Genomic DNA, 27,439 nt, shown 5'->3' with positions numbered 1-27,439 from the left:
GTGAATAAAAGTTATATTTAGGTCCTTTTTTTAAGGTGTTCTAATGTAAAATGTAATGTTACAACTGATTTATCATAATTATTATGTTTCATTGATATGTTTAAAGTGATTAAATCATCTATACATGATAAAAACACCTGCTTGATATTTAATTGGTCCTTCTATTGATGCCAAAACACATCTGACCCATTGAGGCATGGACGTCTTAAAACCTCTGAAGGGTTTTTTTGTTCTGATAGTTATGAGGAGGATTCTTTATGAAATGCACCAATAAGCTCATGCCCCTGTCAGCAGTTCACCAACATTCTGTCTTTTTTGAATACCAGGAACCTCCCCACAAGACCTGCAGAAGTTATAGATATTTTGTAGATATTTTGACCCAGTCGTCCAGCCAGCAACCTACAATTTGATCCTTATTAAAGCAACTCATATTCTTATATTAGAGTATTCTTTCCTGCTTCCATCACATCAGCTTCAATAACTGACTGTTCACTTGTACTTCTTTATACTGTATATCTCACATCTATACAGTTGCAATTTTACTCATATAATTAAAGTCAATTACTTCACCTACAAGTGGTTTTAATCCCATGATTGATCAGTGTACTCTGACACCATCTGAACTCAAATATGCAAAATGTCTCCAATATCAGAGTTAAATACTCATCACTGAGCAATAGCGAGAAAATTCACTTTAATTTAATTTATTCTCCAGTAGGGGGAACCATTCACTCAGTAAACCATTCACTCAAAGCTTAAAGTCAACGCAGAAAATACAATACATCACTGACTTCTTATGCAAAACTGTTACTGAAGCTCTTCTGTATAAATGTAGAGTAAAAGAGAGACAGTCTGGACTCTGATCTGAACAGTTTCACACACACATCATGTTCCTCAGCTCTTTACTGCTGCTGCTGATTGCAGAATGTGAGTGTGTATCTCTCTCAATAAGGAATCATATTAATACAATAACTGAACTAACCATATTTAATGTGCTTTATTAATGATTTCTCTGTGTCTGTGTTCAGGTGTTCACTCTCAGGTTGTTCTCACACAGTCTGAACAGTCAGTAGCAGTGGCTCCAGGAGGATCCCACAAACTCACCTGTAGCTGCAGTGGATTCAGTGTAAGGGGCTACAACATGCACTGGGTCAGACAGGCTCCTGGTAAAGGACTGGAATGGATTATTTATTATTATTCTGACACAGATAAAAGCTCAGCCCAGGCAGTGCAGGGCAGATTCACAGCATCCAAGGACAGCTCCAACTTCTACCTGCACATGACTCAACTGAAGCCTGAAGATACTGCAGTGTATTACTGTGCTAGAGACTCACTGTGGTGGAACTCATACAGACAGCTGTACAAAAACTAGAGGCTGATGATCAACAGAGGGAGGGTGGAGTCTAGCAGCATAAATTAAACTAGAAAATCTCTCATTTACTGTGCATGAAAAATCACAACACACTCATTGATGTAAATTGAAACTTTTAAAATCATTTAATAATAAAAAATAATAATCAGTGAAGCATGGCAATGCAACTATAATCAGATGGTAAAGAAATTAGAAGGCAGTAAAATGTGGAAATGTACCAAATACAGACAAAACCAGGCAGTAAACCAAAAACATAAACATAGATTTTTAGTTATAGACCTTAATAAGCTAAATAAAATCAATTAATGTTTTTACTTTTAACTTTTTACTTCACTACAATATATAAAATCTCTCATCCCCTTTGGTTCATGTGTGCAAAACATATAAAATAAGAACTCCAATCAGAGAACAGCAGACACTTATATTTGAGCTTGTTTTGACCTGTTGGATATACAGTAGCTACCCACTGCAACAACACCATTCAACATCAGCTCAAAAGCTTAAAAAATTATACAGTACAAGTCATAAGTTTAGACACACATTTTCATTTAATGTTTTTATTTTTTTCCTACATTGTAAATGAATACTGAAGTCATCCACACTATAAACACAAGGAATCATGTAATAAATGAAAAGTGTTAAACAAACCAAAATACTCTGTGAAATATTTAGATGCTCTTATCTGGGGTTAAGCTGTTAACTTGCAGTTTCTGAGGCTGGTTACTCTGATTAATTTATCCCGTACAAAAGAGAAAACCCTTGCTCTTTCTTTCATAAAGCTCTCCTGATGAGAGCCAGTTTCATCATAATATTTCTGATGGTTGTTTTTGATTTGCGTTTTTGATGATATTTTTAAAGTTTTTGAAAATTGTCAGATCAACTCACCTTCATTTCAAATATTTTTTCTTGCCATAATCTGGATTAGAACATTATTCAAATATTCACTATTCACTGTATACCTGTAACTCTACCTCTTCATTACTTTACAACTGATGCTCTTAAACACATTAAGAGACAAGAAATTCAAGTAATTAACTCTTGATGAGTTCAGCACAGCTGTTAACTGAAAGCCTGAATTCCAGGTGACTCTACCTCATAAAGCTGACTGAGAAAATCCAGCAGAGATGTGCAAAACTGTCTCTATATAAGCAAGAGGAGCTACTTTAAAAAATCTAAAATCTAAAACATATTCTGGTTTGTTTAACACATTTTTGTTTACTAAATAAATCCATTTATGTTTTCTTCATATTTTAGATGACTTTAATATTAATCTACAATGCAGAACATTTTGATAATGAAAAAATACTGGGTTTAACGTGTTTCCAAACTTATCAGAAATCGTTTGTCTTCAGTGTTTTGTTTTTATTATCATTTTAATATATAAAATAACAACATTATATTAAACAACTGACAAACCAAGAGTCATGTGACACCTTAAGTGAGTCTACCACATAAAAAAAGTTAATTTAATCAAGAGTCTTATCAGAAAAATCATCAGGATATTACATTTAAGAATCACGAGTTTTACTGATATATCCACATTAAAAGAGGCAGTTTATACAGAAGAATGAAGTTCTTTCTTTTTAAATCCTCTACTAACAGACAAGCTATTAAGCTATTAAACTAGACAACAATGAAACTAAACACTAAGAACAATAAACATATAATAAATATACTCAAAAATCTGCAATATTACACAAACTGCGGTAGAGTGGAGTGTTGATAAAGCACTTCCTATAGATTTACCTTTAAATAACCATTTCAATTTGACGATGAGTGCACAATATGTTTTGGCATAATATATCAAACAAAATAAAAAAGTACAAATTGTGGCTCTAAAATGTACAGAAAATTGCATATATCTCTTTTTTTCATAGAAATTCAGCAATTATACATTTGCATTTTTTGGTCATCCACAGAAGCAAATACAAGCCCCCACCACTCCCACCAACTGCCCTCTATTTAGGAGATGATACACTCTCTATTACACTCTGAGAACTGAGAGAAGATCCCACAGATCCAACTCCAACACCAACCATGTTCTCTACAGCTCTACTGATCCTGTGGGTTTCTGTATCCTGTGAGTTATTTATTAATCAACAGATTTTACTTTATAGACCATGTTTATATTTAATATCAAACTGTAATAATTTATTGTGTCTAATTACTATGATTATTTGTCATCTACAGATGTTAACAGTATTGAACTGACTCAGCCTGGTTCTATGATGGTTCGTCCAGGTCAGAGTCTGACCATCAACTGTAAAGTTTCTTATTCAGTTACAAGCTATCATACAGGCTGGATCAGACAACCTGCAGGAAAAGCTCTGGAGTGGATTGGAAATATCTATAGTGGTGGGGGCACAGCTTACAGTGATAAACTGAAAACCAAGTTCAGCATCTCCAGAGACACTGGAACTAACACAATAACATTACAAGGACAGAACCTGCAGACTGAAGATACAGCTGTGTATTACTGCGCGAGACTCTCACAGTGATACACACTAATGCACCCATCATACAAAAACCCAGAAGCTTTCATTTTAAGCAGATTTTAAAAACTTTCATAAGATCACACAAGTCATTATTTATATTTGTTTTTGAATGAACATACCATGTCGTTTTAATCCTTTATGAAAATGTTAAGACTAGATCTGTTTATCCTTAAATAGAAATAAGCAAATAATATATAATAACACTGGGAAATTAAATATTGAAACTATATGCAACACATGTTTTCTTGCATTTTGAAAAGCTCCAGTGGTCCCATAGCATAAATACCTAAAAAAAAATTATTTTATGAATAAATGAGGCATTAAAGGTACTAAAACTTTATACGGGAACATTTTTAATCATCAGCCAGTTCTTCACCATCTTATTCTTTGTTTTATTAAACCTAAAGAATATTTATAAACTGTAATGTTTTAGATATCTATTCTTCTGACAATAAATGCTCCAATAGCTCTAATATTTATAAAGCAGGATAGTTAATGGTTAATTTAACTGCTTGGTTAGACACTACCACACTAATGCCAGCCTTAAAGTGGTTCTGATGAGAGCCAGTTTCATCATAACACTTTTAATGGTTTTTGCAACTGAACTTAATTATATTTTTAACGTTCTTCAAATTTGTAGGATCAACTCCCCTTATTTGTAAAAGTACTTTTTTTCTTTATTTAGTTGAATATTTCTTGCCATTATCTGGATTAGAACATTATTAAAATAGGACTATTCACTCTATACCTGTAACTCAACCTCTTCACTACTGTAGAATTGATGCTCTCAAACACATTAAAAGACAAGAAATTCAATTAATTAACTCTTGATGAGTTCAGCACAGCTGTTAACTGAAAGCCTGAATTCCGGGTGACTCTACCTCATAAAGCTGACTGAGAAAATCCAGTCAAGATGTGCAAAACTGTCTCTATCTAAGCAAGAGGAGCTACTATGAAAAATCTAAATTAAAATATAAACATATTATGGTTTACCACTTTTTTGTTTACTAAATAAATGCATATGTTTTTCTTAATAGTTTGAATAAGTTTGGTATTAATCTACAATGCAGAACATATTTAATAATAAAAAGCACTGAATTTAGCATGTGTCCAAACTTTTGACTGGTACAGTATTTATACAAACTTCACTCTTCCTATCAGAAACGGTTTGAGAGTTTTGTTTTTATTATCATTTGAATAGATAAAATAATGAAATTTTATTAATTGCTTGACAAACGAGTCATGTGACACCTAAAATAAGTATTTAACCTAAAATGAATTAATTAATCAAGAGTCCCATAAAAAATGATAAGAGTGTATTAAATTCAAGTTTAAAGTGTTAATTTTTTCATGTCCACAGTAAAAGAGACAGTTTATACAGTAGAATGAAAATTTTACTTTATTGATCCTCCACTAACAGACAAACTATTAAACTATTAGAATAAAACTAGATAATAACAAAAAAACTAAACATGAAGAACAATAAACATATAAAAAATATACATAAAAATGTAGCCTAGTACCAATAGGTTTTGGTGCAAAGGAGCCTGGGATTTGGAAAGGGATTTGGAAGTTCTTTTTTATTTCATTAAAACACGTTGTTAAAACGTCTCCTAATTTAACAGTTATCCATTTAAATACTGAAGTTTATTTATATGCATTTGGTTGTTTAAAGTTTGAAATAACTGAAATGTTTTACAGAGGAAATTAAAGTGCTTTCTTTACGGCATCACTCCCAATGACCCCCTTTTAACATCTTTATGAGTCTGAAACAGTGAAAGATATTTTTCTAGTAGTGTGAACTCTGAACAATAGAGGGCGATCACTGGCCACATTCTTTATTCATGCAAAATACACCACTGGATGTTAATATTAATATACTAACACTATTGGACAGAGGAAAAGGGCATGTAAATAATATATATTTTCATTCTGAGCTTCAAATAAAAAGCAGGACATTTCTTCTCTTATGATTATTTTACTTTTTTCATCATACAGAACTGAATTTACAAACTTTAATCCCATTAAAGAGTTATGGAGCTGATGATAGCTAAATGCTGCATCTTTATACTGATACTAACACAAGGTAGGATAGATTTATTAATAAATTGTTATGTGAGAGTGTTTTAATACATTTATCATTGAGTTTTATTGGTAAATGTTTTATTTTACAGATATTATAAATGCTGAGATCAGACTTGAGCAGTCTTCTGCTGTGGTGAAGAAACCTGGAGAAACTGTGAAGATCTCCTGTATAATAAGTGGATACAGCATGACCAGCAAATACCTGCACTTGATACGACAGAAACCAGGACAAGCTCTGGAGTGGATTGGTCGGATGGATACTGGTGAAAGTTCAGCAGATTATGCAGATTCTATGAAAGATCACTTCATACTGACTGAGGACGTTCCCTCAAGCACACAGTTCTTACAGTCCAAGAGTCTGAGAGCAGAAGACACTGCTGTTTATTACTGCGCTCGACAAGACCACAGTGACTGAAGCTGATGAAGCAGCTGTACAAAAACCACACACACACACACACACCCACACACACCAAAAACATTATAGTATTAAACCCTGCAGAAATGATGTGTTGTAATTAATCTGTTATTTTACTAAAAAATAATCATTGATTGTTAAAATTTTAATCAAAATTAAAATTTGGATCTAACTTTATATTGTATAAGTGTCTGTATTCACTATGTATTGAATAAAGTAGTACAGCTTGTGTAAATATATACACTCTATCAATTACACAAATATATTTAAATACTCTCTATAAGAACTTCTGCTTTTTCTACATCTTTTAATAGCAGATACAGACCTGATCTCATATTTGTGTTCATTCTTTTTTTTTTTTTTAGTTTATATTAAAGAGACATGCTATACTGATTTATGCACCATGGGTAAAACAAAAACTAGCCCTTTTTTTAGGGGGCTCCTCTGTGTATTATTATACGGAGATAACAGGTGTGTTACTTTATTTTAAACAACCCCATACTCACAGTTGAATGTCTGGCATCACACACACACACACACAATCTAAATTGCAAATGTAAGTGGAGTTATGAATATAACTTAATTTTGGGAGATTGATCCACGCCCTAACTCCTCCCACTCTCCTCCCTTTATAAACCCTCACTTCCTCCCTACCTATTTCTCTGAGCCACCCGCCCCTATTCAATCCAGTTCGAGGGTGTGGGAAATACTAGTAAATTACAGGTTATTGAGATTTATTTCTAATGAAAGAATATAAAATATATGTAAATTCTCACTATCACACCTTTTACTATCACAATTTTCACTCTCAGAGAAGTCGTGGAGTTCAATGCTGTCCATACACTACACGACTTTGAAAAGACTCAGAAAAAACTTTTAACAGATTAAAGTCTGACACCCTCTCACATCTATAGACCAGTCACAGACTTTTTACTCACAGGATAAGATATTACAAAGACTGGGGATCTTATAGGATCACTATTTGCAAGACTGCAACTAGATTCTTTCTGAGATTATTTCCCATCATGCCTTTGGGTGGATAATAGGTACATATTACCTATTTATTTACAAATAATGTGTACATCAATACTGTGATTTATCAGACTCACAACTTTTGTCTCCATCATCAGTTTATTTTTCTGCCACACTGTTAGCTCTTTTTTTTTAAATAATACATTTTGTGTTCAACTCTGTCTATAAGCTTCCTCCCCTTTTTTCTACAACCTTGTACAGCAAAGAATCACAGTTTCACTGTTATGTATTTGCCTTTCTTTTATATAGAATTAATGCAATTAAAAACATCATTCTTCAAAATGTGTATTTATTAAACTTGTTTGTATCATAAATAACTCTGCACAATAAGACAAAGTAGTGCAAAATAAAATAACTTTAATTATAATGACTTTAAAGCACTACCTTTGTTCATAATAATTGTACATAATAAAGTAATAACCAATATAAGGCATATTAACTGCAAAATGTGTTCGTTTTAAAATCGTTTGCGAATAGACACGTAAATAATTCCTGCCTTGCTGCTTCCTGTAGCTTTTCTATTGGCTGTTGACTTTGATTACATCACTATTTTTGCGTGAGCCAAGTCTGAAGACTTATGATAATATTAAACACGGTTGATTTTATCTGAACACCAGGACGAGAAAAAGACTGACTAAAACTTTCAGTTCTAATCTCCTTAAACTGAACCATCGAGAAGACGTGACCGCAGCTCGACTCTAGCCAGACTCTTGTTTTTTATCCTGACTCTGGAAATTGATTAGGTGTATGATCAGCGTAACACTGCTGTTCAAGAAAAAAGAATCACTAAAAGCTGGACTAAAAGCTGAACAAAGGTTGCAGTTTATCACACAGATAAAGAATAGTCTACTTGAAGAAAATTTGTCTGATCAGAAATTTAGCGCACTGATCCAGAAACAGGAGTAACTAGAACATGACCAAAGGTGACATCGTACAAAACTGCATTCCACACCATGACAGCAGGCCTTCAGAACATGTGACAAAAAATCAATGATTTTAGTTCTGACCACAATGTCTCTTCACAAACGGATATTTTGGTCGGCTCCACCGAGTCAAAAGGGAAAGTTTTTTCACTGAAAATGAAATGTCCCACTGAAATTCACGCAGTCACACAGTCACTCCATGACAGTCTGGAATCCCTATGTGTTAAACACAGTGTTACTCCTGTCTGCTGAATTCTCCTGGGTGTATTATTTTTGTACATTCTTTATTTGCATAATATATCAAACAAATAAAGAAATACAAATTGTGGTAAATTGTGTGCAAAACTAATGGCACATAAAACAATTGTTATAATTGTTGTAAGAAAATACCATATTTAACTTTATTTTCCCTTAGAAATGTAACAAAATGTGTAATTTAACCCAAAGTGCCCAATTTTTTGAATAAGTATATATTTACATAAAAATTCAAATATGCGTAATGTCAACACACATTTGCATCCTATAGTTCTTTACATAAATAAATACAAGCCCCCAGCTCCCCTCACCACTCCCACCAACTGCCCTCTATTTAGGAGATGATACACTCTCTATTACACTCTGAGAACTGAGAGAAGATCCCACAGATCCAACTCCAACACCAACCATGTTCTCTACAGCTCTACTGATCCTGTGGGTTTCTGTATCCTGTGAGTTATTTATCAAACAGATTTTTACATTATAATATTGTTATGTTTCATCTCAAATTGTAATATTTTAATGTATAAATGTATTTATGATCTACAGATGTTCACAGTTATGAACTGACTCTTCTATGATGGTTCGTCCAGGTCAGAGTCTGACCATCAACTGTAAAGTTTCTTATTCAGTTACGGGCTATCATACAGGCTGGATCAGACAACCTGCAGGAAAAGCTCTGGAGTGGATTGGATACATTGCTAGCAGTGGGAGCACAGCTTACAGTGATAAACTGAAAAACAAGTTCAGCATCTCCAGAGACACTGGAACTAACACAATAACATTACAAGGACAGAATCTGCAGACTGAAGATACAGCTGTGTATTACTGCGCGAGACTCTCACAGTGATACACACTAATGCACCCATCATACAAAAACCCAGAAGCCTTGTTTTGGAACATAGCATGTCATTTTAGTCCTTTATGAAAACAGTTTACCAGTTAAATAAAGTTAAGGCTAGATCTGTTTATCCTTAAATAAAACAGCAAGAAATTTGTACGAAAGAAAAATCTTGACTATTTTTATACACTGTAAATAAATATTTTAAATTAATTATTGGAACTATACGGAGCACATGTTTTCTTACATCTACTGTGGTGTCATTGATGGGCTCCAGGATTCTATAGCATAATATTTTTCAACATCCTTAAAATTAAACACATTCAAGGTACTTAAAATTTATTCAGGTATGTTTTTAATCAGCCAATTAGATAGCTCTTTTTCTGTCAATAAATGCTCCAATAGTTCTAAAATTTATAAAGCAGGATAGTTAATGGTTAATTTAACTGCTTGGTTAGACACTACCACACTATTGCCAGCCTTACTCCAAATGCATGATGGGAAATAATCTCAAATAATCCCGAAGGCCCTTTTAAGGTCTTCTACTGTAAAAAGTAATGTTACAACCTATAATTCATAATTCTTATTTTTAATTCATATTTTTCAAGTTATTAAACTATCTATAAATGACAATAACGCCTACCAGTCATCTCCTAAGACTAAGACTGAGTTATTATCTGGTTGTGTGTTTGTCAGAAGATGTCAGTGCATGGGGCAGAGCTTATTTTAGTAAGCTTCGTGTAACAGGTATCGTAATACAGTACCTGTAGACAGATATGTTCCTGTAAAACAGGGGAGAAATGAAGAGACAGCTCTGAACTTGACTCAGTCCTCTGCAGTTCTGATTTATTAAACAATATTCATTTGCACCAAATATCTGTGTCTTTACTCGCTGTCATTGCATTTACAATGTATTTTATATAAAAAAAATAATTTAAACATTCACAAAAATGCAAAATAAAATTAAACAAATTCACATTACATATTTTCACATGTCCAATTTCACTTTAGTAGGCCACATCCTTCATTACCCCTTAAAACTGGTATAAATATACACCTACATATGTAGTAAATAATACATAATATATAATATCTACATAACAAAGCGTATTTGTAGCAATAAATTAGTGTGGAGAATACACTTGGGAAAATTAGCTCTGAAAACTAAATGTTTAGATATACACACTTGGGCAAAACTAAAATACTGCAGGCTATGAACATAAAACAATTAGAACAGTACAATATTCAAAGTCATTAATTTACTATAAACAGGTCAGCTTTTAAACAAAACTATCACTTTTCTGAGAAAACTACATTTAAAAGTGTAGCTAGCTCACCCACTAAACCAACATAGCTACCTCTAGCTAGCTTCCCAAGGTCAAACTAACACTCATTCAAAACAGTCCCATATTTCACACAACACACTCTTTCTAGAACAAATAACTAACAAAATTCCTAATTACAACTTGTATTTTGTACTTTCATTGGGTTATCATCTTCATTTTAGTACCACAAACCTGTAAAACAGGGGAGAAATGAAGAGACAGCTCTGAACTTGACTCAGTCCTCTGCAGTTCTGAGAGAACTTTCTAGAGAACAATGTAATATGAAGCTGCCGCCTTCTACTGCCACCTTCAGGTTCAAAAGCGTTATAGCAGGCTTGATCAATAGAGCTGTATAAATTGTTTTTCTGACCACAATAAAAGTACAACAGCTATACATTTTACAAGAACAATTAAACACAACCTCAAATCTTTGAAATAAAAGAAAAATATGTACACAAATATTTACACAACTAATTATACAAAGTTATATATAATTTTGACATATAAACACTTATGTGAGCACACTTAAGTGGGCGTCACACACTCCCGGACAAGAGAAGGTAGATCCCCACTATTTTTAATCTCAACCATTCTCCTTCCTTAACCTATTTACATCTCAACGTGCCAATATGTTAGGTGGTATATGTACTGGTGGTGGCAGGGATGCAAAATAAACACATGCTCCCTGTGGGAATGCTGTATATGGTGCAGGGTATGAAGGTAGTCCATATGCAGGTGTTGTGCTATGTATGGGGATATATAAAGACTGAAAGGTGAAAGGTGAGTCATTGAAAGGTATGTGTGGGGTTGTAAAGGCATTGGCTGTATTGACTGTGGCTTGTGTTTGTACTGATGGTTGACCAAGTGTCTCGTATGTGAAGACTTGTCGTGGTTTCCTAACACGAACTGATTTTCTAATCTCTGCTCTTGCATTAGTTGAAGGAGGGGTCAAACACTGCTCCTCTTGGAGAAATTCTGAGTCTTCTTCTTGGCTTTCTTCTCCGTCAGGTAGAATAGAAGCAGGTATGTGTCCTTCCATACCTTCAAACTTTTCTTCTCTTGCAGGTACCAGGATTTTCTCAGGTAAGTGCTCTGTTTCCTCATTTTTATTTTTATTTGCAGGTGTCGGGATTGTCTCAGGTAAGTACTCCATTACATGGTGGTTTTCTGTTGCAGGCATGCGAACTGGAACACCCCAACTCCCAGCTGGGTTCCCATGCTTCCTCACAACAGGCCTTTCCTCTCTCCGCTCTGCAGGTACTCTCAACCAATATCTCCCTCTGTCCGAATCATCAGAATCAGAATCTTGACTGTCATTGGAAACTACCTGCTCTTCTCTGTTACATGCTCTGTATTGGTGTTTTCTCTGCTGTGTCCTCTTCTTTTGATCAAGCTTTGCTGAGTGTTGTGTATTTTCAACAGGTAAGTCATTGACCAGCAGTAGAAGATTTCGGTGAAGCGTCCGTGTTTTCTGCCTGTCTCCAACTTCTGGGTACACCACATACACAGGATTATCAGAGAACTGTTCCTTTACAATGTATATGGCTTTCTCCCAATAGGACCTCAATTTCCCTGGTCCACCACGTTCACTAAGGTTTCTAATTAGGACCCGATCACCAGGCTGTAACACTACTCCTTTTGCTTTCTTGTCATATGTCGACTTACTTCTCACACTGGACTGCTTGCTATTTTCACTAGCGATCTGGTAAGCTTCCATCATCCGTCTTGCCCACTTCTCTGCATACCCCTTTGGCACCTCTGCTTCTCCATCCTCAACCAGCCCAAACAGCAAGTCAACTGGCAGACGTGGGTGGCGACCATAGATGAGAAAGTACGGGGAGTAGCCTGTGGACTCGTGGCGGGTACAATTATATGCATGTACTACCTGTTGGAGATGGTCCTTCCATCGCTCCTTTTCTCTGTCCGTCAAAGTTCTCAGCATCTGGAGGATGGTACGGTTAACCCGTTCCACTGGGTTGCTTTGCGGATGGTAGGGCGTGGTCCTGGAATGCTGGGTACCAGAAAGTTGTTGCAGATTATGGAATAGTTGGTTCTCAAATTCACGACCTTGATCGTGATGTAATTTTGCTGGGTACCCAAAGCGTGGTATAAAATCACTAAAGATACGCTCAGCAGCTGTCTTGCCACTCTTGTTCTTTGTGGGATATGCTTGTACAAATCTGGTGAAATGGTCGAGGATCACAAGAATATACTCATAACCTCCCTTACTGGTTTCCAAGTGCAAGTAATCAATACACACCAATTCTAGAGGTAAACTTGATGTGATGCTACCCATGGGGGCCCGATTATGAGTCACTGGCTTCTTTGACTTGATACATGGGCATCTCTTAGTGACGTAGTCCTCAATTTCTCTGGCCATAAAGGGCCAATAGAACCTCTCCCTCGCAAGCTGAAGGACCCTTTCTGTGCCGACATGGGCCATCTCATCATGTAATTGTTTCAGTGCCAGATTCCTGTACTTGGCTGGGAGTACTAGCTGCTTTCTTCCATTAGCTCGGCGATAAAGGAGATCATTCTCCAAAAACAACTTTCCCCATTCATGAAGCAGTTTTCTGGTGGTACCATTCGCTGTTTTGCGTGCTTCATCAGTCAAGGGCATATTGGACTCTTTTAGCTTCATCACTGCACCGACAGCATCATCTGCTCTTTGTGATCTCACCAGTTCATCATGGCTGATTTTCCACACTCTACCACAGGGCTTTTGAGTAGTGTCATGGGCAACATCCAGAGCAGCAACCCACGCAACATCCTTCTGCTTAGCTACTCTACTGCCATCCCAAACAGCATGCACAACCTCCTCTGAAAACTCTTCTGTACAGGCTTTGGTGTAGTTTTCGATGTCCAAGGGAATACGAGACAGCATGTCAGCATCAATATTCGACTTCCCCGGCCTGTACTTTATATCAAAACGAAAATCTGAAAGCTCTCCTACCCAGCGATAGCCCACTGCATTTAGCTTTGCGGTACTCATGACATATGTCAACGGGTTGTTGTCAGTGTATACCGTGAAGTGGGGTGCATAGTACAAGTAATCCCTAAACTTTTCACACACGGCCCACTTCAAGGCGAGAAACTCTAATTTTCCACTGTGTAGATGGTAATTACGCTCAGCTGGGGTCAGTGTTCTGGACCCATATCCAATTACCCTCAACTTGCTATCCTGATGCTGGTAGAGGATGGCACCAAGGCCCTGATCTGAAGCATCAGTGTGCAGTTGAAATGGTAGGTTGAAATCAGGGTACGCGAGTACAGGAGGGTTTACAAGGAGGGCAATGAGTTGCTCAAGGGCATGTTGGTGTTCACAGGTCCATTCTACAGGAGTTCTGGATGGCAATTGTGGACCCTTGCTTCTGCCTTGTCCCCTAACTGTCTGACCGGGCTTAGTCTGCAGTAGCTCGTACATTGGCTTTGCTATTCGTGAAAAGTCCTGGATATAAGACCTATAATATCCCAGAAATCCTGTGAGTTTCCGCACATCTCCAACTGTTTGTGGGATCTTGCTGGCTAACAGTTGTACTGCTTCCAGGTCTCTGGGGTCAATCCTCACCCCCTGAGCAGACACCAGGCGACCCACATATCGGACCTCCTGCCGGAAAAACTCACACTTCTCAGGCCTGAGCTTCACCCCATGATGTTGTAGAGCCTGTAGAACTTTGCGCATTCCTTCTATGTGCTCCTCGAAGGACTTTGCATAACAAAGAACATCATCGAGATATGGGATGCAACATTCATCTCGTAAGGGTCCAAGCATCTCCTCCATACTCCGCTGGAAGGCTGCTGGGGCGTTGGTCAGGCCAAACGGGACCCGAACCCATTCATAAAGTCCCCATGGAGTGATGAAGGCAGTGAGGGGTCTGGAGTGTTTGTCAATAAACCCCTGATGGTAGGCTTTCCCCTGATCGAGAATACTGAACCAGCAATTACCACCAAGTGTGTCGGTCAGATCTTGTATCCTTGGTAATGGATGACGGTCAGGGATGGTCTTTTGGTTCAGAAGACGATAATCAATACACAGTCTTAGGGTACCGTCCTTCTTGCGGACACAAACAACAGGTGCAGCGTAGGGGGATTTGGATTTTACAATCCAGCCTTTCATCAGCAATTCTTGTATGTACTCTTTCACTTCCTTAAACAAAGGTTTAGGGATAGAAGAATACGCTCTCTGAACTGGTATTTCATCCTTCAAGGTGATTGACATTTGCAAAGTTGGTATGCAGCCAATATCATTGCTGTCCCGAGCGAAGGCTGCTGATTCTTCATACAGCATTTTCTTGACCTTTTCTTGTTCTTCTTCAAAGAGGTGGCTGAGGTCAACTGGTGGATGCCACAGTGATGGACTACTGTTACTGGATGACTGTGTTACACTGCTAACTGAAGCGGTGGTCTTCACTTTTACTGCAGTGTCTGTACTAATAACTCTGGCCACTGACTGAACACTACCAAGGGTGGTCTTTCGTGGTAGAGTGATGGCATGTTTTGTGTTGTTCCCCACTGGTACAGATACATAGGGTTTTCTTGTACACTGTATCTCCAGTAGGCCCTCTCCAATATCCAATTCTGTGAGTTGTACATTGTCTTCAACAGGCTCAAAGAGAACAAAGGTGTCTGGTGGGTCATTAACTGGTGGAACTGGACACTTAATCCAAACTACTTGTCCAGCCGGAATGGTGATGTTGTGTATGCCAGTTCTCAGAAATCGGTGGTACATGTGAGGTTTTTCTGCTTGGATGAAACTCACTAACAGCTCTGCTTTCTCAGCTGGTATAGCTATTGTTCCAGAAAGAAGAGAAGTTAGGGTTGGGATTGATTCAGCTGGTTGGCTCTGTATCATTTCTTCCAGAACATTGAAACCTAACAGTGGCCGTTCCAAGGGAATGCTGCTAATAAGAAATGGTACGACAATAGAGAGACTTAAATTCTCCTTCTCCTTGAAGTTAACAGTGATTGGAACCCAACCATCAAAGGGCAAGACATCTCCATTGATTGCATGGACCTCCAGCTCCTCATTGTCATCCATAATTTCACTAAAGGGTCTGACTGTAGCCTGTGGTAAGTTCCTTTCTTTCCATTGTCTGTCAACCATGCTCACCTGGGCTCCTGTATCTAGTAAAGCATTAACTGCTATACCACTTAGATTACACTGGGTGAGTGCTTTGCCTCCAATGAGTTTGGCTAGGCGCTCACTCTGATAGGTAGGTAAGGACAGAGAGAGCTGGGGGTAACCTTGATTTGGCTTGCTTGTCATTTTTACTGTGACATTCTCTGACTTTGCATTTTCACTTTCCAGGCTTTGTTTACTACAGTCAACAGCATGGCTTGAAGCCTGGTGGGACACTAACTGTGACCCGGTCACTGGTTGTCCCTCTTCAGCGACCGGCTCCAGTTTTCCTGACGCTTAGGCTTTTTAAGACAACCCACTGCCCTATGTCCCTCTTCACCACATGAAAAGCAGTGGGTACAGTCAGTGCGGTTACTCTCAAGACATCTTGCGCAGCTGTATGATTTTCCTCTTCTTGGATCTCTACTGACACAATACTGGTGAGATGGTTCTGGCTGTGGGGCCTGTACTGGTGACTGTAGCTGTCCAACTATGTCCATAAGCTTCTCTACTTTCTCAGTCAGCTGCTGAAGCATGTCTACATTAGGCTTTTTCTCTGAATTTCCCTTCTTTGTGCTAGTGTTTGGACCCACTGCACCTTCAAGCTGGGAGCAATTCACATTCACCTGTCTTGGTTTTACAACTGATCCTAACCGTCTCTGTCTCTCATTCTCATCATTTGTAATCTTCATCATGTGTTTTAGGATCCCCTCATCAGTTACTCTACTGTCTGAAAGCAATGGCTTGAGCTCTCGTCGAATGTCATCATGTTTCTGTCCCAGCCCTTGGTACACAGTGTGAAGGAAAACATCCTGGACAGTGCTTGGATTGTATTTTACATCTGCATCAGTGGATCGCGAGGCAAACAGGATCTTTTGTTTGAGCCCTATCACACGGTACAAGAACTGTTGTGGGGTTTCACGGTCACTTTGTTTAGTACACATGAGTTCCTGAAACAGTTCCATGTTACTACGTCCACCTAAGTGGGACTGTAGGAAACCTTTGAGCTCCTCTACAGTTAGGTCGTCCTTGTGCATTAACATATCCTTAAAGTTTCCAGCCTTGATAACTCTTAGGACACCTCTCACTATTTCAGCATCGCTAAACTTCTCCCTAACCCCTTCCTCAATCTGCCGACATATGTTGTTATAGCTGATGTCTGACCCCTGGTCACTGATCTGCCCCCCCTGGATCTTAAATTCTCTACGCTGGAGGTATGAAAGGTCCACAGGTATCATTTTATCACGTGTCACAGGCAGGTACTGTTCTGGTGGAACACTGTGGGGTGTGTTATAAGGTTGTGATGCAGGGTGTGAGGGTGTAGGTGACGGACATGTGGGTGGTGGGCTAGGGTTGCTCATGTACTGTAAAACCTTCTGACTAAGCTCAGCATAACTAGAAAGCATCTTCTGTATGTCAGTATCAGATGTGGTCTTAGCACGGGTTGTGTCTGGGGGAACTTGAAATGTGACTGATGTGGAGTTTGAATCATTAACTGTATCTGTCTGGGTACCCAGAATTGGAGAGCTAATGAGACTGTTGTCATCTACATTATCCTGACCTGCTAACACACTCACATTATGTTGAGAGCTTGATGTTCTGTGATGCACATCAAGATTTTCTTTTACACAGGGCTTGGACTGAACATAACGATCTTGAATAATAGCATTAATCACATCATTCAATTCTAACAACTGTGCCATACCTGTATCCTCAGACTCTAACAAAGTCTCACTACGCATGTAAGCTTGGATGTATTCAAAACAACCCTCTTCGTCGACCACCTCGAGCATGGATGAATCTTTTCCTGGCACTGGGCCCACCTCCTTGGCAAGCTGGAAAAGTTCCTCAGCCGTGAGGGTGAGCAGACTCTTCTTGATGGTCCACACCAAGCTTTTCCTCTCACAGTCCTCCATGACTCTTCCACTCTTCCTCGCACTTGGCCACGCAGTGCAGGTATCCAATTCAGTCCTTACTCTTGGCCTCTCTCTACCTTTACAGCTCCGTCTTCAGTCCTTGTCTTCACCAGCAGATGCAGATGAGCAGTGGTGTTTCATGAGCGTGCATGGTCCTCCTCACAACTGCAAACACTGAAGCATCATCTGTCTTCTACTGATCTCAGGCTCTGGTTCAATCCGGATCAGCTCCTCCCTTAAGAGTGTGGTGCTGATCCCCGTACGGGCCACCAAAAATCTGTAACAGGTATCGTAATACAGTACCTGTTGACAGATATGTTCCTGTAAAACAGGGGAGAAATGAAGAGACAGCTCTGAACTTGACTCAGTCCTCTGCAGTTCTGATTTATTAAACAATATTCATTTGCACCAAATATCTGTGTCTTTACTCGCTGTCATTGCATTTACAATGTATTTTATATAAAAAAAATAATTTAAACATTCACAAAAATGCAAAATAAAATTAAACAAATTCACATTACATATTTTCACATGTCCAATTTCACTTTAGTAGGCCACATCCTTCATTACCCCTTAAAACTGGTATAAATATACACCTACATATGTAGTAAATAATACATAATATATAATATCTACATAACAAAGCGTATTTGTAGCAATAAATTAGTGTGGAGAATACACTTGGGAAAATTAGCTCTGAAAACTAAATGTTTAGATATACACACTTGGGCAAAACTAAAATACTGCAGGCTATGAACATAAAACAATTAGAACAGTACAATATTCAAAGTCATTAATTTACTATAAACAGGTCAGCTTTTAAACAAAACTATCACTTTTCTGAGAAAACTACATTTAAAAGTGTAGCTAGCTCACCCACTAAACCAACATAGCTACCTCTAGCTAGCTTCCCAAGGTCAAACTAACACTCATTCAAAACAGTCCCATATTTCACACAACACACTCTTTCTAGAACAAATAACTAACAAAATTCCTAATTACAACTTGTATTTTGTACTTTCATTGGGTTATCATCTTCATTTTAGTACCACAAACCTGTAAAACAGGGGAGAAATGAAGAGACAGCTCTGAACTTGACTCAGTCCTCTGCAGTTCTGAGAGAACTTTCTAGAGAACAATGTAATATGAAGCTGCCGCCTTCTACTGCCACCTTCAGGTTCAAAAGCGTTATAGCAGGCTTGATCAATAGAGCTGTATAAATTGTTTTTCTGACCACAATAAAAGTACAACAGCTATACATTTTACAAGAACAATTAAACACAACCTCAAATCTTTGAAATAAAAGAAAAATATGTACACAAATATTTACACAACTAATTATACAAAGTTATATATAATTTTGACATATAAACACTTATGTGAGCACACTTAAGTGGGCGTCACATTCGTAAAAATCATAGGTAATTTTTAGGGCCTTTTTTAAAGGTATTTTACTGTAAAATGTAATGTTATAACTGATTATTTATAATTAATATGTTTCATTTATATTTTTGAAGTGATCAAACCATCAATACATAATAATAAAAACACCTGATTAATATGTAATTGGTCCCTCTATTGATAACAAAACACATCTGACCCATTGAGGCATAAACTCATTAAAACCTCTGAAGGTGTTTTTTTGTATCTTGCATCAAAAGACTTTATAGCAGCAGATCTGATCTTTTAAGTCTTAATAGTAGATGATAGAGGATTCTCTATGAAATGCACCAATAAGCTCATGGATGCACATGACCTTGTCATTAGTTCACCAACTTTCAGTCTTTTTTTAATACCAGAAACCTCCCCAAAAAACCTGCAGATGTTTTGTAGATATTTTGACCAGTCATCCAGTCAGCTACAATTTGAGCTTTATTAATGCCACTCATACTTTTATATTAGAGTATTTTTTCTGCCTCCATCACATCAGCTTCAATAACTGACTGTTCACTTGTGCTGCTTTATACTGTATATCTCACTTCTATACAGATGTCATTTTAATCAAATCATTAATGTTCTTTAATTCACCTATAAGTGATATATAATCATATGGTTAATAAGTGTATCCTGACACCAACTGAACTCAATGTGCAAAGTGTTTCCAATAGAAGAGTTAAATACTCATCACTCTGATCAATAGAGATAAAATTCCCATTAGTTTAACTTATTCTCCAGTAGGGGGAACCATTCACTCACAAAATCAACCAGTCTAATTCACTCAAAGCTTAAAGTCACTGCAGAAAATACAACACAATACATCACTGACTTCTTATGCAAAACTGTTACTGAAGCTCTTCTGTATAAATGTAGAGTAAAAGAGAGACAGTCTGGACTCTGATCTGAACAGTTTCACACACACATCATGTTCCTCAGCTCTTTACTGCTGCTGCTGATTGCAGAATGTGAGTGTGTATCTCTCTCAATAAGGAATCATATTAATACAATAACTGAACTAACCATATTTAATGTGCTTTATTAATGATTTCTCTGTGTCTGTGTTCAGGTGTTCACTCTCAGGTTGTTCTCACACAGTCTGAACAGTCAGTAGCAGTGGCTCCAGGAGGATCCCACAAGCTCACCTGTAGCTGCAGTGGATTCAGTGTGAGGAGCACTTACATGTACTGGATCAGACAGGCTCCTGGTAAAGGACTGGAATGGATTATTTATTATTATTCTGACACAGATAAAAGCTCAGCCCAGGCAGTGCAGGGCAGATTCACAGCATCCAAGGACAGCTCCAACTTCTACCTGCACATGACTCAACTGAAGCCTGAAGATACTGCAGTGTATTACTGTGCTAGAGACTCACTGTGGTGGAACTCATACAGACAGCTGTACAAAAACTAGAGGCTGATGATAAACAGAGGGAGGGTGGAGTCCAGCAGCATAAATCAAACTAGAAGATCTCTCATTTACTGGGTATAAAAAATCACAACACACTCATTGATGTAAATTGAAACTTCTTAAAATCATTTAATAATAAAAAATAATAATCAGTGAAGCATGGCAATGCAACTATAATCAGATGGTAAAGAAATTAGAAGGCAGTAAAATGTGGAAATGTACCAAATACAAACAAAACCAGGGAGTAAACCAAAAACATAAACATAGATTTTTAGTTATAGACCTTAATAAGCTAAATAAAATCAATTAATGTTTTTACTTTTAACTTTTTACTTCACTACAATATATAATATCTCTCATCCCCTTTGGTTCATGTGTGCAAAACATATAAAATAAAAACTCCAATCAGAGAACAGCAGGCACTTATATTTGAGCTTGTTTTGACCTGTTGGATATACAGTAGCTACCCACTGCAACAACACCATTCAACATCAGCTCAAAAGATTAAAAAATTAAATACAGTACAAGTCATAAGTTTAGACACACATTTTCATTTAATGTTTTTATTTTTTTCCTACATTGTAAATGAATACTGAAGTCATCCACACTATAAACACAAGGAATCATGTAATAAATGAAAGTGTTAAACAAACCAAAATACTCTGTGAAATATTTAGATGCTCTTATCTGGGGTTAAGTTGTTAACTTGTGGTTTCTGAGGCTGGTAACTCTGATGAACCTATCCTGTGCAACAGAGGAAACTCTGGCTCTTCCTTTCATAAAGCGGTCCTGATTAGAGACAGTTTAATCATTATATTTCTGATGGTTGTTTTTGATTTGCGTTTTTGATGATACTTTTAAAGTTTTTGAAAATTGTCAGATCAACTCACCTTCACTTCAAATATTTTTTCTTGCCATAATCTGGATTAGAACATTATTCAAATATTCACTATTCACTGTATACCTGTAACTCTACCTCTTCACTACTGTACAACTGATGCTCTCAAACACATTAAGAGACAAGAAATTCAAATAATTAACTCTTGATGAGTTCAGCACAGCTGTTAACTGAAAGCCTGAATTCCGGGTGACTCTACCTCATAAATCTGACTGAGAAAATCCAGCCAAGATCTAAGCAAGCGGAGCTACTGTGAAAAATCTAAAATATAAAACATATTATGGTTTACCACTTTTTTGTTTACTAAATAAATCCATATGTTTTTCTTAATAGTTTGAATAAGTTTGGTATTAATCTACAATGCAGAACATATTTAATAATAAAAAGCACTGAATTTAGCATGTGTCCAAACTTTTGACTGGTACAGTATTTATACAAACTTCACTCTTCCTATCAGAAATGGTTTGCCTTCAGAGTTTTGTTTTTATTATCATTTGAATTGATAAAATAATGAAATTATATTAATTGCTTGACAAACGAGTCATGTGACACCTAAAATAAGTATTTAACCTAAAATGAATTAATTAATGAAGAGTCCCATAAAAAATGATAAGAGTGTATTACATTCAAGTTTAAAGTGTTAATTTTTTCATGTCCACAGTAAAAGAGACAGTTTATACAGTAGAATGAAAATTTTACTTTATTGACACTAACAGACAAACTATTAAGCTATTAGAATAAAACTAGATAATAACAAAAAAAACTAAACATGAAGAACAATAAACATATAAAAAATATACATAAAAATGTAGCCTAGTACCAATAGGTTTTGGTGCAAAGGAGCCTGGGATTTGGAAAGGGATTTAGAAGTTCTTTTTTATTTCATTAAAACACATTGTTAAAACGTCTCCTAATTTAACAGTTATCCATTTAAAGACTGAAGTTTCTTTATATGCATTTGGTTGTTTGAAGTTTGAAATAACTGAAATGTTTTACAGAGGAAATTAAAGTGCTTTCTTTATGGCATCACTCCCAATGACCCCCTTTTAACATCTTTATGAGTCTGAAACAGTGAAAGATATTTTTCTAGTAGTGTGAACTCTGAACAATAGGGGGCGATCACTGACCACATTCTTTATTCATGCAAAATACACCACTGCATCTTAATATTAATATACTAACACTATTGGACAGAGGAAAAGGGCATGTAAATAATATATATTTTAATTCTGAGCTTCAAATAAAAAGCAGGACATTTCTTCTCTTATGATTATTTTACTTTTTACATCATACAGAACTGAATTTACAAACTTTAATCCCATTAAAGTGTTGGATTATGGAGCTGATGATAGCTAAATGCTGCATTCTTATACTGATACTAACACAAGGTAGGATAGATTTATTAATAAATTGTTATGTGAGAGTGTTTTAATACATTTATCATTGAGTTTTATTGGTAAATGTTTTATTTTACAGATATTATAAATGCTGAGATCAGACTTGAGCAGTCTTCTGCTGTGGTGAAGAAACCTGGAGAAACTGTGAAGATCTCCTGTATAATAAGTGGATACAGCATGACCAGCTACTACCTGCACTGGATACGACAGAAACCAGGACAAGCTCTGGAGTGGATTGGTCAGATGAACACTGGTAGAAATTCAGCAGAATATGCAGATTCTATGAAAGATCACTTCATACTGACTGAAGACGTTCCCTCAAACACACAGTTCTTACAGTCCAAGAGTCTGAGAGCAGAAGATACTGCTGTTTATTACTGCGCTCGAAGAGACAAAGTGACTAAAACTGATGAAGCAGCTGTACAAAAACCACACACACACACACACACACACCAAAAACATTATAGTATTAAACCCTGCAGAAATGATGTGTTGTAATTAATCTGTTATTTTACTAAAAATAATCTTTGATTGTTAAAATTTTAATCAAATTTAAAATTTGGATCTAACTTTATATTGTATAAGCGTCTGTATTCACTATGTATTGAATAAAGTAGTACAGCTCGTGTAAATATATACACTCTATCAATTACACAAATATATTTAAATACTCTCTATAAGAACTTCTGATTTTTCTACATCTTTTAATAGCAGATACAGACCTGATCTCATATTTGTGTTCATTCTTTTTTTTTTTAGTTTATATTAAAGAGACATGCTATACTGATTTATGCACCATGGGTAAAACAAAAACTAGCCCTTTTTTTAGGGGGCTCCTCTGTGTATTATTATACAGAGATAACAGGTGTGTTACTTTATTTTAAACAACCCCATACTCACAGTTGAATGTCTGGCATCACACACACACACACACAATCTAAATTGCAAATGTAAGTGGAGTTATGAATATAACTTAATTTTGGGAGATTGATCCACGCCCTAACTCCTCCCACTCTCCTCCCTTTATAAACCCTCACTTCCTCCCTACCTATTTCTCTGAGCCACCCGCCCCTATTCAATCCAGTTCCAGGGTGTGGGAAATACCAGTAAATTACAGGTTATTGAGATTTATTTCTAATGAAAGAATATAAAATATATGTAAATTCTCACTATCACACCTTTTACTATCACAATTTTCACTCTCAGAGAAGTCGTGGAGTTCAATGCTGTCCATACACTACACGACTTTGAAAAGACTCAGAAAAAACCTTTAACAGATTAAAGTCTGACACCCTCTCACATCTATAGACCAGTCACAGACTTTTTACTCACAGGATAAGATATTACAAAGACTGGGGATCTTATAGGATCACTATTTGCAAGACTGCAACTAGATTCTTTCTGAGATTATTTCCCATCATGCCTTTGGGTGGATAATAGGTACATATTACCTATTTATTTACAAGTAATGTGTACATCAATACTGTGATTTATCAGACTCACAACTTTTGTCTCTATCATCAGCTTATTTTTCTGCCACACTGTTAGCTCTTTTTTTAAAAATAATACATTTTGTGTTCAACTCTGTCTATAAGCTTCCTCCCCTTTTTTTCTACGACCTTGTACAGCAAAGAATCACAGTTTCACGGCTATATATTTGCCTTTCTTTTATATAGAATTAATGCAATTAAGAACATCATTCTTCAAAATGTGTATTTATTAAACTTGTTTGTATCATAAATAACTCTGCACAATAAGACAAAGTAGTGCAAAATAAAATAACTTTAATTATAATGACTTTAAAGTACTACCTTTGTTCAAAATACTGTACATATTAAAGTAAAAACCATATAAGGCATATTAACTGCAAAATGTGTTCTTTATCAAATTGTTTATAAGCAGTCAGGTAAAATATTCTTGCCTTGCTGCTTCCTGTAGCTTTTCTATTGGTTGTTGACTTTGATTACATCACTATTTTTGCGTGATAATATTAAACACGGTTGATTTTATCTGAACACCAGGACGAGTAAAAGACTGACTAAAACTTTCAGTTCTAACCTCCTTAAACTGAACCATTGAGAAGACGTGACCGCAGCTCGACCGCAGCTCGACTCTAGCCACACTCTCGTGATTTCATCCTGACTCTGGAAATTGGTTAGGTGTATGATCAGCGTAACACTGCTGTTCAAGAAAAAAGAATCACTAAAAGCTGGACTAAAAGCTGGTTAAAGGTTGCAGTTTATCACATAGATAAAGAATAATTCCACAACATGACACCTGGCCTTCTGAACATGTGACAACAAATCAATGATTTTAGTTCTGATCACAACGTCTCTCCACAAACGGACGTGTTGGTCGGCTCCACCGAGTCAAAAGAGAAAGTTTTCACTGAAAATGTCGCACTGAAATTCACGCAGTCACACAGTCACTCCATGACAGTCTGGAATCCCTATGTGTTAAACACAGTGTTACTCCTGTCTGCTGAATCCTCCTGGGTGTAATATTTTTGTTCGTTCTTTATTTGCATAATGTATCAAACAAATAAAGAAATACAAATTGTGGTAAATTGTGTGCAAAACGAATGGAACAAATTTATAATCTACAGAAAATACCATATTTAACTTTATTTTCCCTTAGAAATGTAACAAAATGAGTGATTTAACCCGAAGTGCCCAATTCTTTTACAAGAATATATGTATACATAAAAATTCAAATATGCATAATGTCAACACACTACACATTTGCATCCTATAGTTCTTTACATAAGTAAATACAAGCCCCCAGCTCCCCTCACCACTCCCACCAACTGCCCTCTATTTAGGAGATGATACACTCTCTATTACACTCTGAGAACTGAGAGAAGATCCCACAGATCCAACTCCAACACCAACCATGTTCTCTACAGCTCTACTGATCCTGTGGGTTTCTGTATCCTGTGAGTTATTTATCAAACAGATTTTACTTTATATTATTGTTATGTTTCATCTCAAATTGTAATATTTTAATGTATAAATGTATTTATGATCTACAGATGTTCACAGTTATGAACTGACTCAGCCTGGTTCTATGATGGTTCGTCCAGGTCAGAGTCTGACCATCAACTGTAAAGTTTCTTATTCAGTTACAAGTGAGCATACAGCCTGGATCAGACAACCTGCAGGAAAGGCTCTGGAGTGGATTGGATACATCAGCTGGGGTGGTAGCACATATTACAGTGATAAACTGAAAAACAAGTTCAGCATCTCCAGAGACACTGGAACTAACACAATAACATTACAAGGACAGAACCTGCAGACTGAAGATACAGCTGTGTATTACTGCGCGAGACTCTCACAGTGATACACACTAATGCACCCATCATACAAAAACCCAGAAGCTTTCATTTTAAGCTAATTTTAAATGAAGTCCATAAGATCACACAAGTTACTGTTTATATATTGTTTTTGAATTAACATAGCGTGTCTTTTTTATCATTTATGAAAATGTTAAGACTAGACTTGTTTAAGCTTAAATAGAAAAAAGCAAATAATATATATATAATAAAACTAGGAAATTAAATATTGCAAGTATATGCAGCACATATTTTCTTACCCTTACTGTGCTGCCACTGATAGGTCTTTTGAAAAGCTGTAGGTGTTTTATAACATAAATACCTAAAATATATATATTTTTTACATCATAAATAAGGCATCAAACCTTCTTAAAATTTATTCATCAGCACATTCTTTATTGTTTCATAAAAAGCTGAACAATATTTATAAACCCTATCGTTTCAGATAGCTCTTCTTCTGACAACAAATGCTCCAATAATTCTAATATATATATAAGGCAGAATAGTAAAATGTTAGTTTAACTGCTGTAAGACACTACCACACTAATGCCAGCCTTACTCCAAATGCATGATGGGAAAGAATTTTAAATAATCCCAAAGCCCTTTTAAAGGTTTTCTACCATAAAAAGTAATGTTATAACTTATAATCTATAATTATTATGTTTCTTTTATATTTGTAAAGTGATTAAACTATCTGTATATAAAATAGAATTATCAGTCATCTCCTAAGACTGATATGGTATGAGTAATTATATTATTATCTGGTTGTGTTACAGAGTTTATTTTAGTAAGCTTAGTAAAAATCATAGTTTGTGACCAAAAGTAAATTAATTTTTAAGGTCGTCTACTGTACAATGTAATGTTACACCTGATAATTCATAATTAATATGTTTCATTCATATTTGTAAAGTGATTAAAGGATCTATACATAGTAAAAACACCTGCGTAATATTCAATAGGTCCCTCTATTGATTCCAGAAATTGAGCAATTGACTCCTTAAAACCTCTGAAGTTGTTCTTTTGTATCTTGCACCAAAACATTTTATAGCAGCACATCTGTTCTTTTAGATCTTAATAGTTATGAGGAGGATTCTCTATGAAATGCACCAATAAGCTCATGGATGCACACGTCCCTGTCATTAGTTCACCAACTTTCAGTCTTTTTTAATAACAGGAACCTTCCCAGAAGAC

The 27,439-nt window shown here is 36.3% G+C and overlaps 2 gene segments (V, D, J or C); both read left to right on the top strand.

Moving 5' to 3' along the window:
• The first annotated feature begins 832 nt into the window (after positions 1–832).
• Positions 833–1,372, top strand: LOC125784504 (Ig heavy chain V region-like). The segment is given in 2 exon segments: positions 833–927; positions 1,029–1,372. Coding segments are annotated over 2 exon segments (384 nt in total).
• A 2,037-nt stretch (positions 1,373–3,409) lies between these two features.
• On the top strand, positions 3,410–6,367 carry LOC125784501 (immunoglobulin heavy variable 5-10-1-like). The segment is given in 3 exon segments: positions 3,410–3,452; positions 3,563–3,613; positions 6,042–6,367. Coding segments are annotated over 3 exon segments (420 nt in total).
• Positions 6,368–27,439: the final 21,072 nt, after the last annotated feature.

The sequence above is a fragment of the Astyanax mexicanus genome, chromosome 19 (genome assembly GCF_023375975.1).
Source record: "Astyanax mexicanus isolate ESR-SI-001 chromosome 19, AstMex3_surface, whole genome shotgun sequence".
Lineage (NCBI taxonomy): Eukaryota > Metazoa > Chordata > Actinopteri > Characiformes > Acestrorhamphidae > Astyanax > Astyanax mexicanus.
This window is presented reverse-complemented; position numbering and strand designations above follow the sequence as displayed.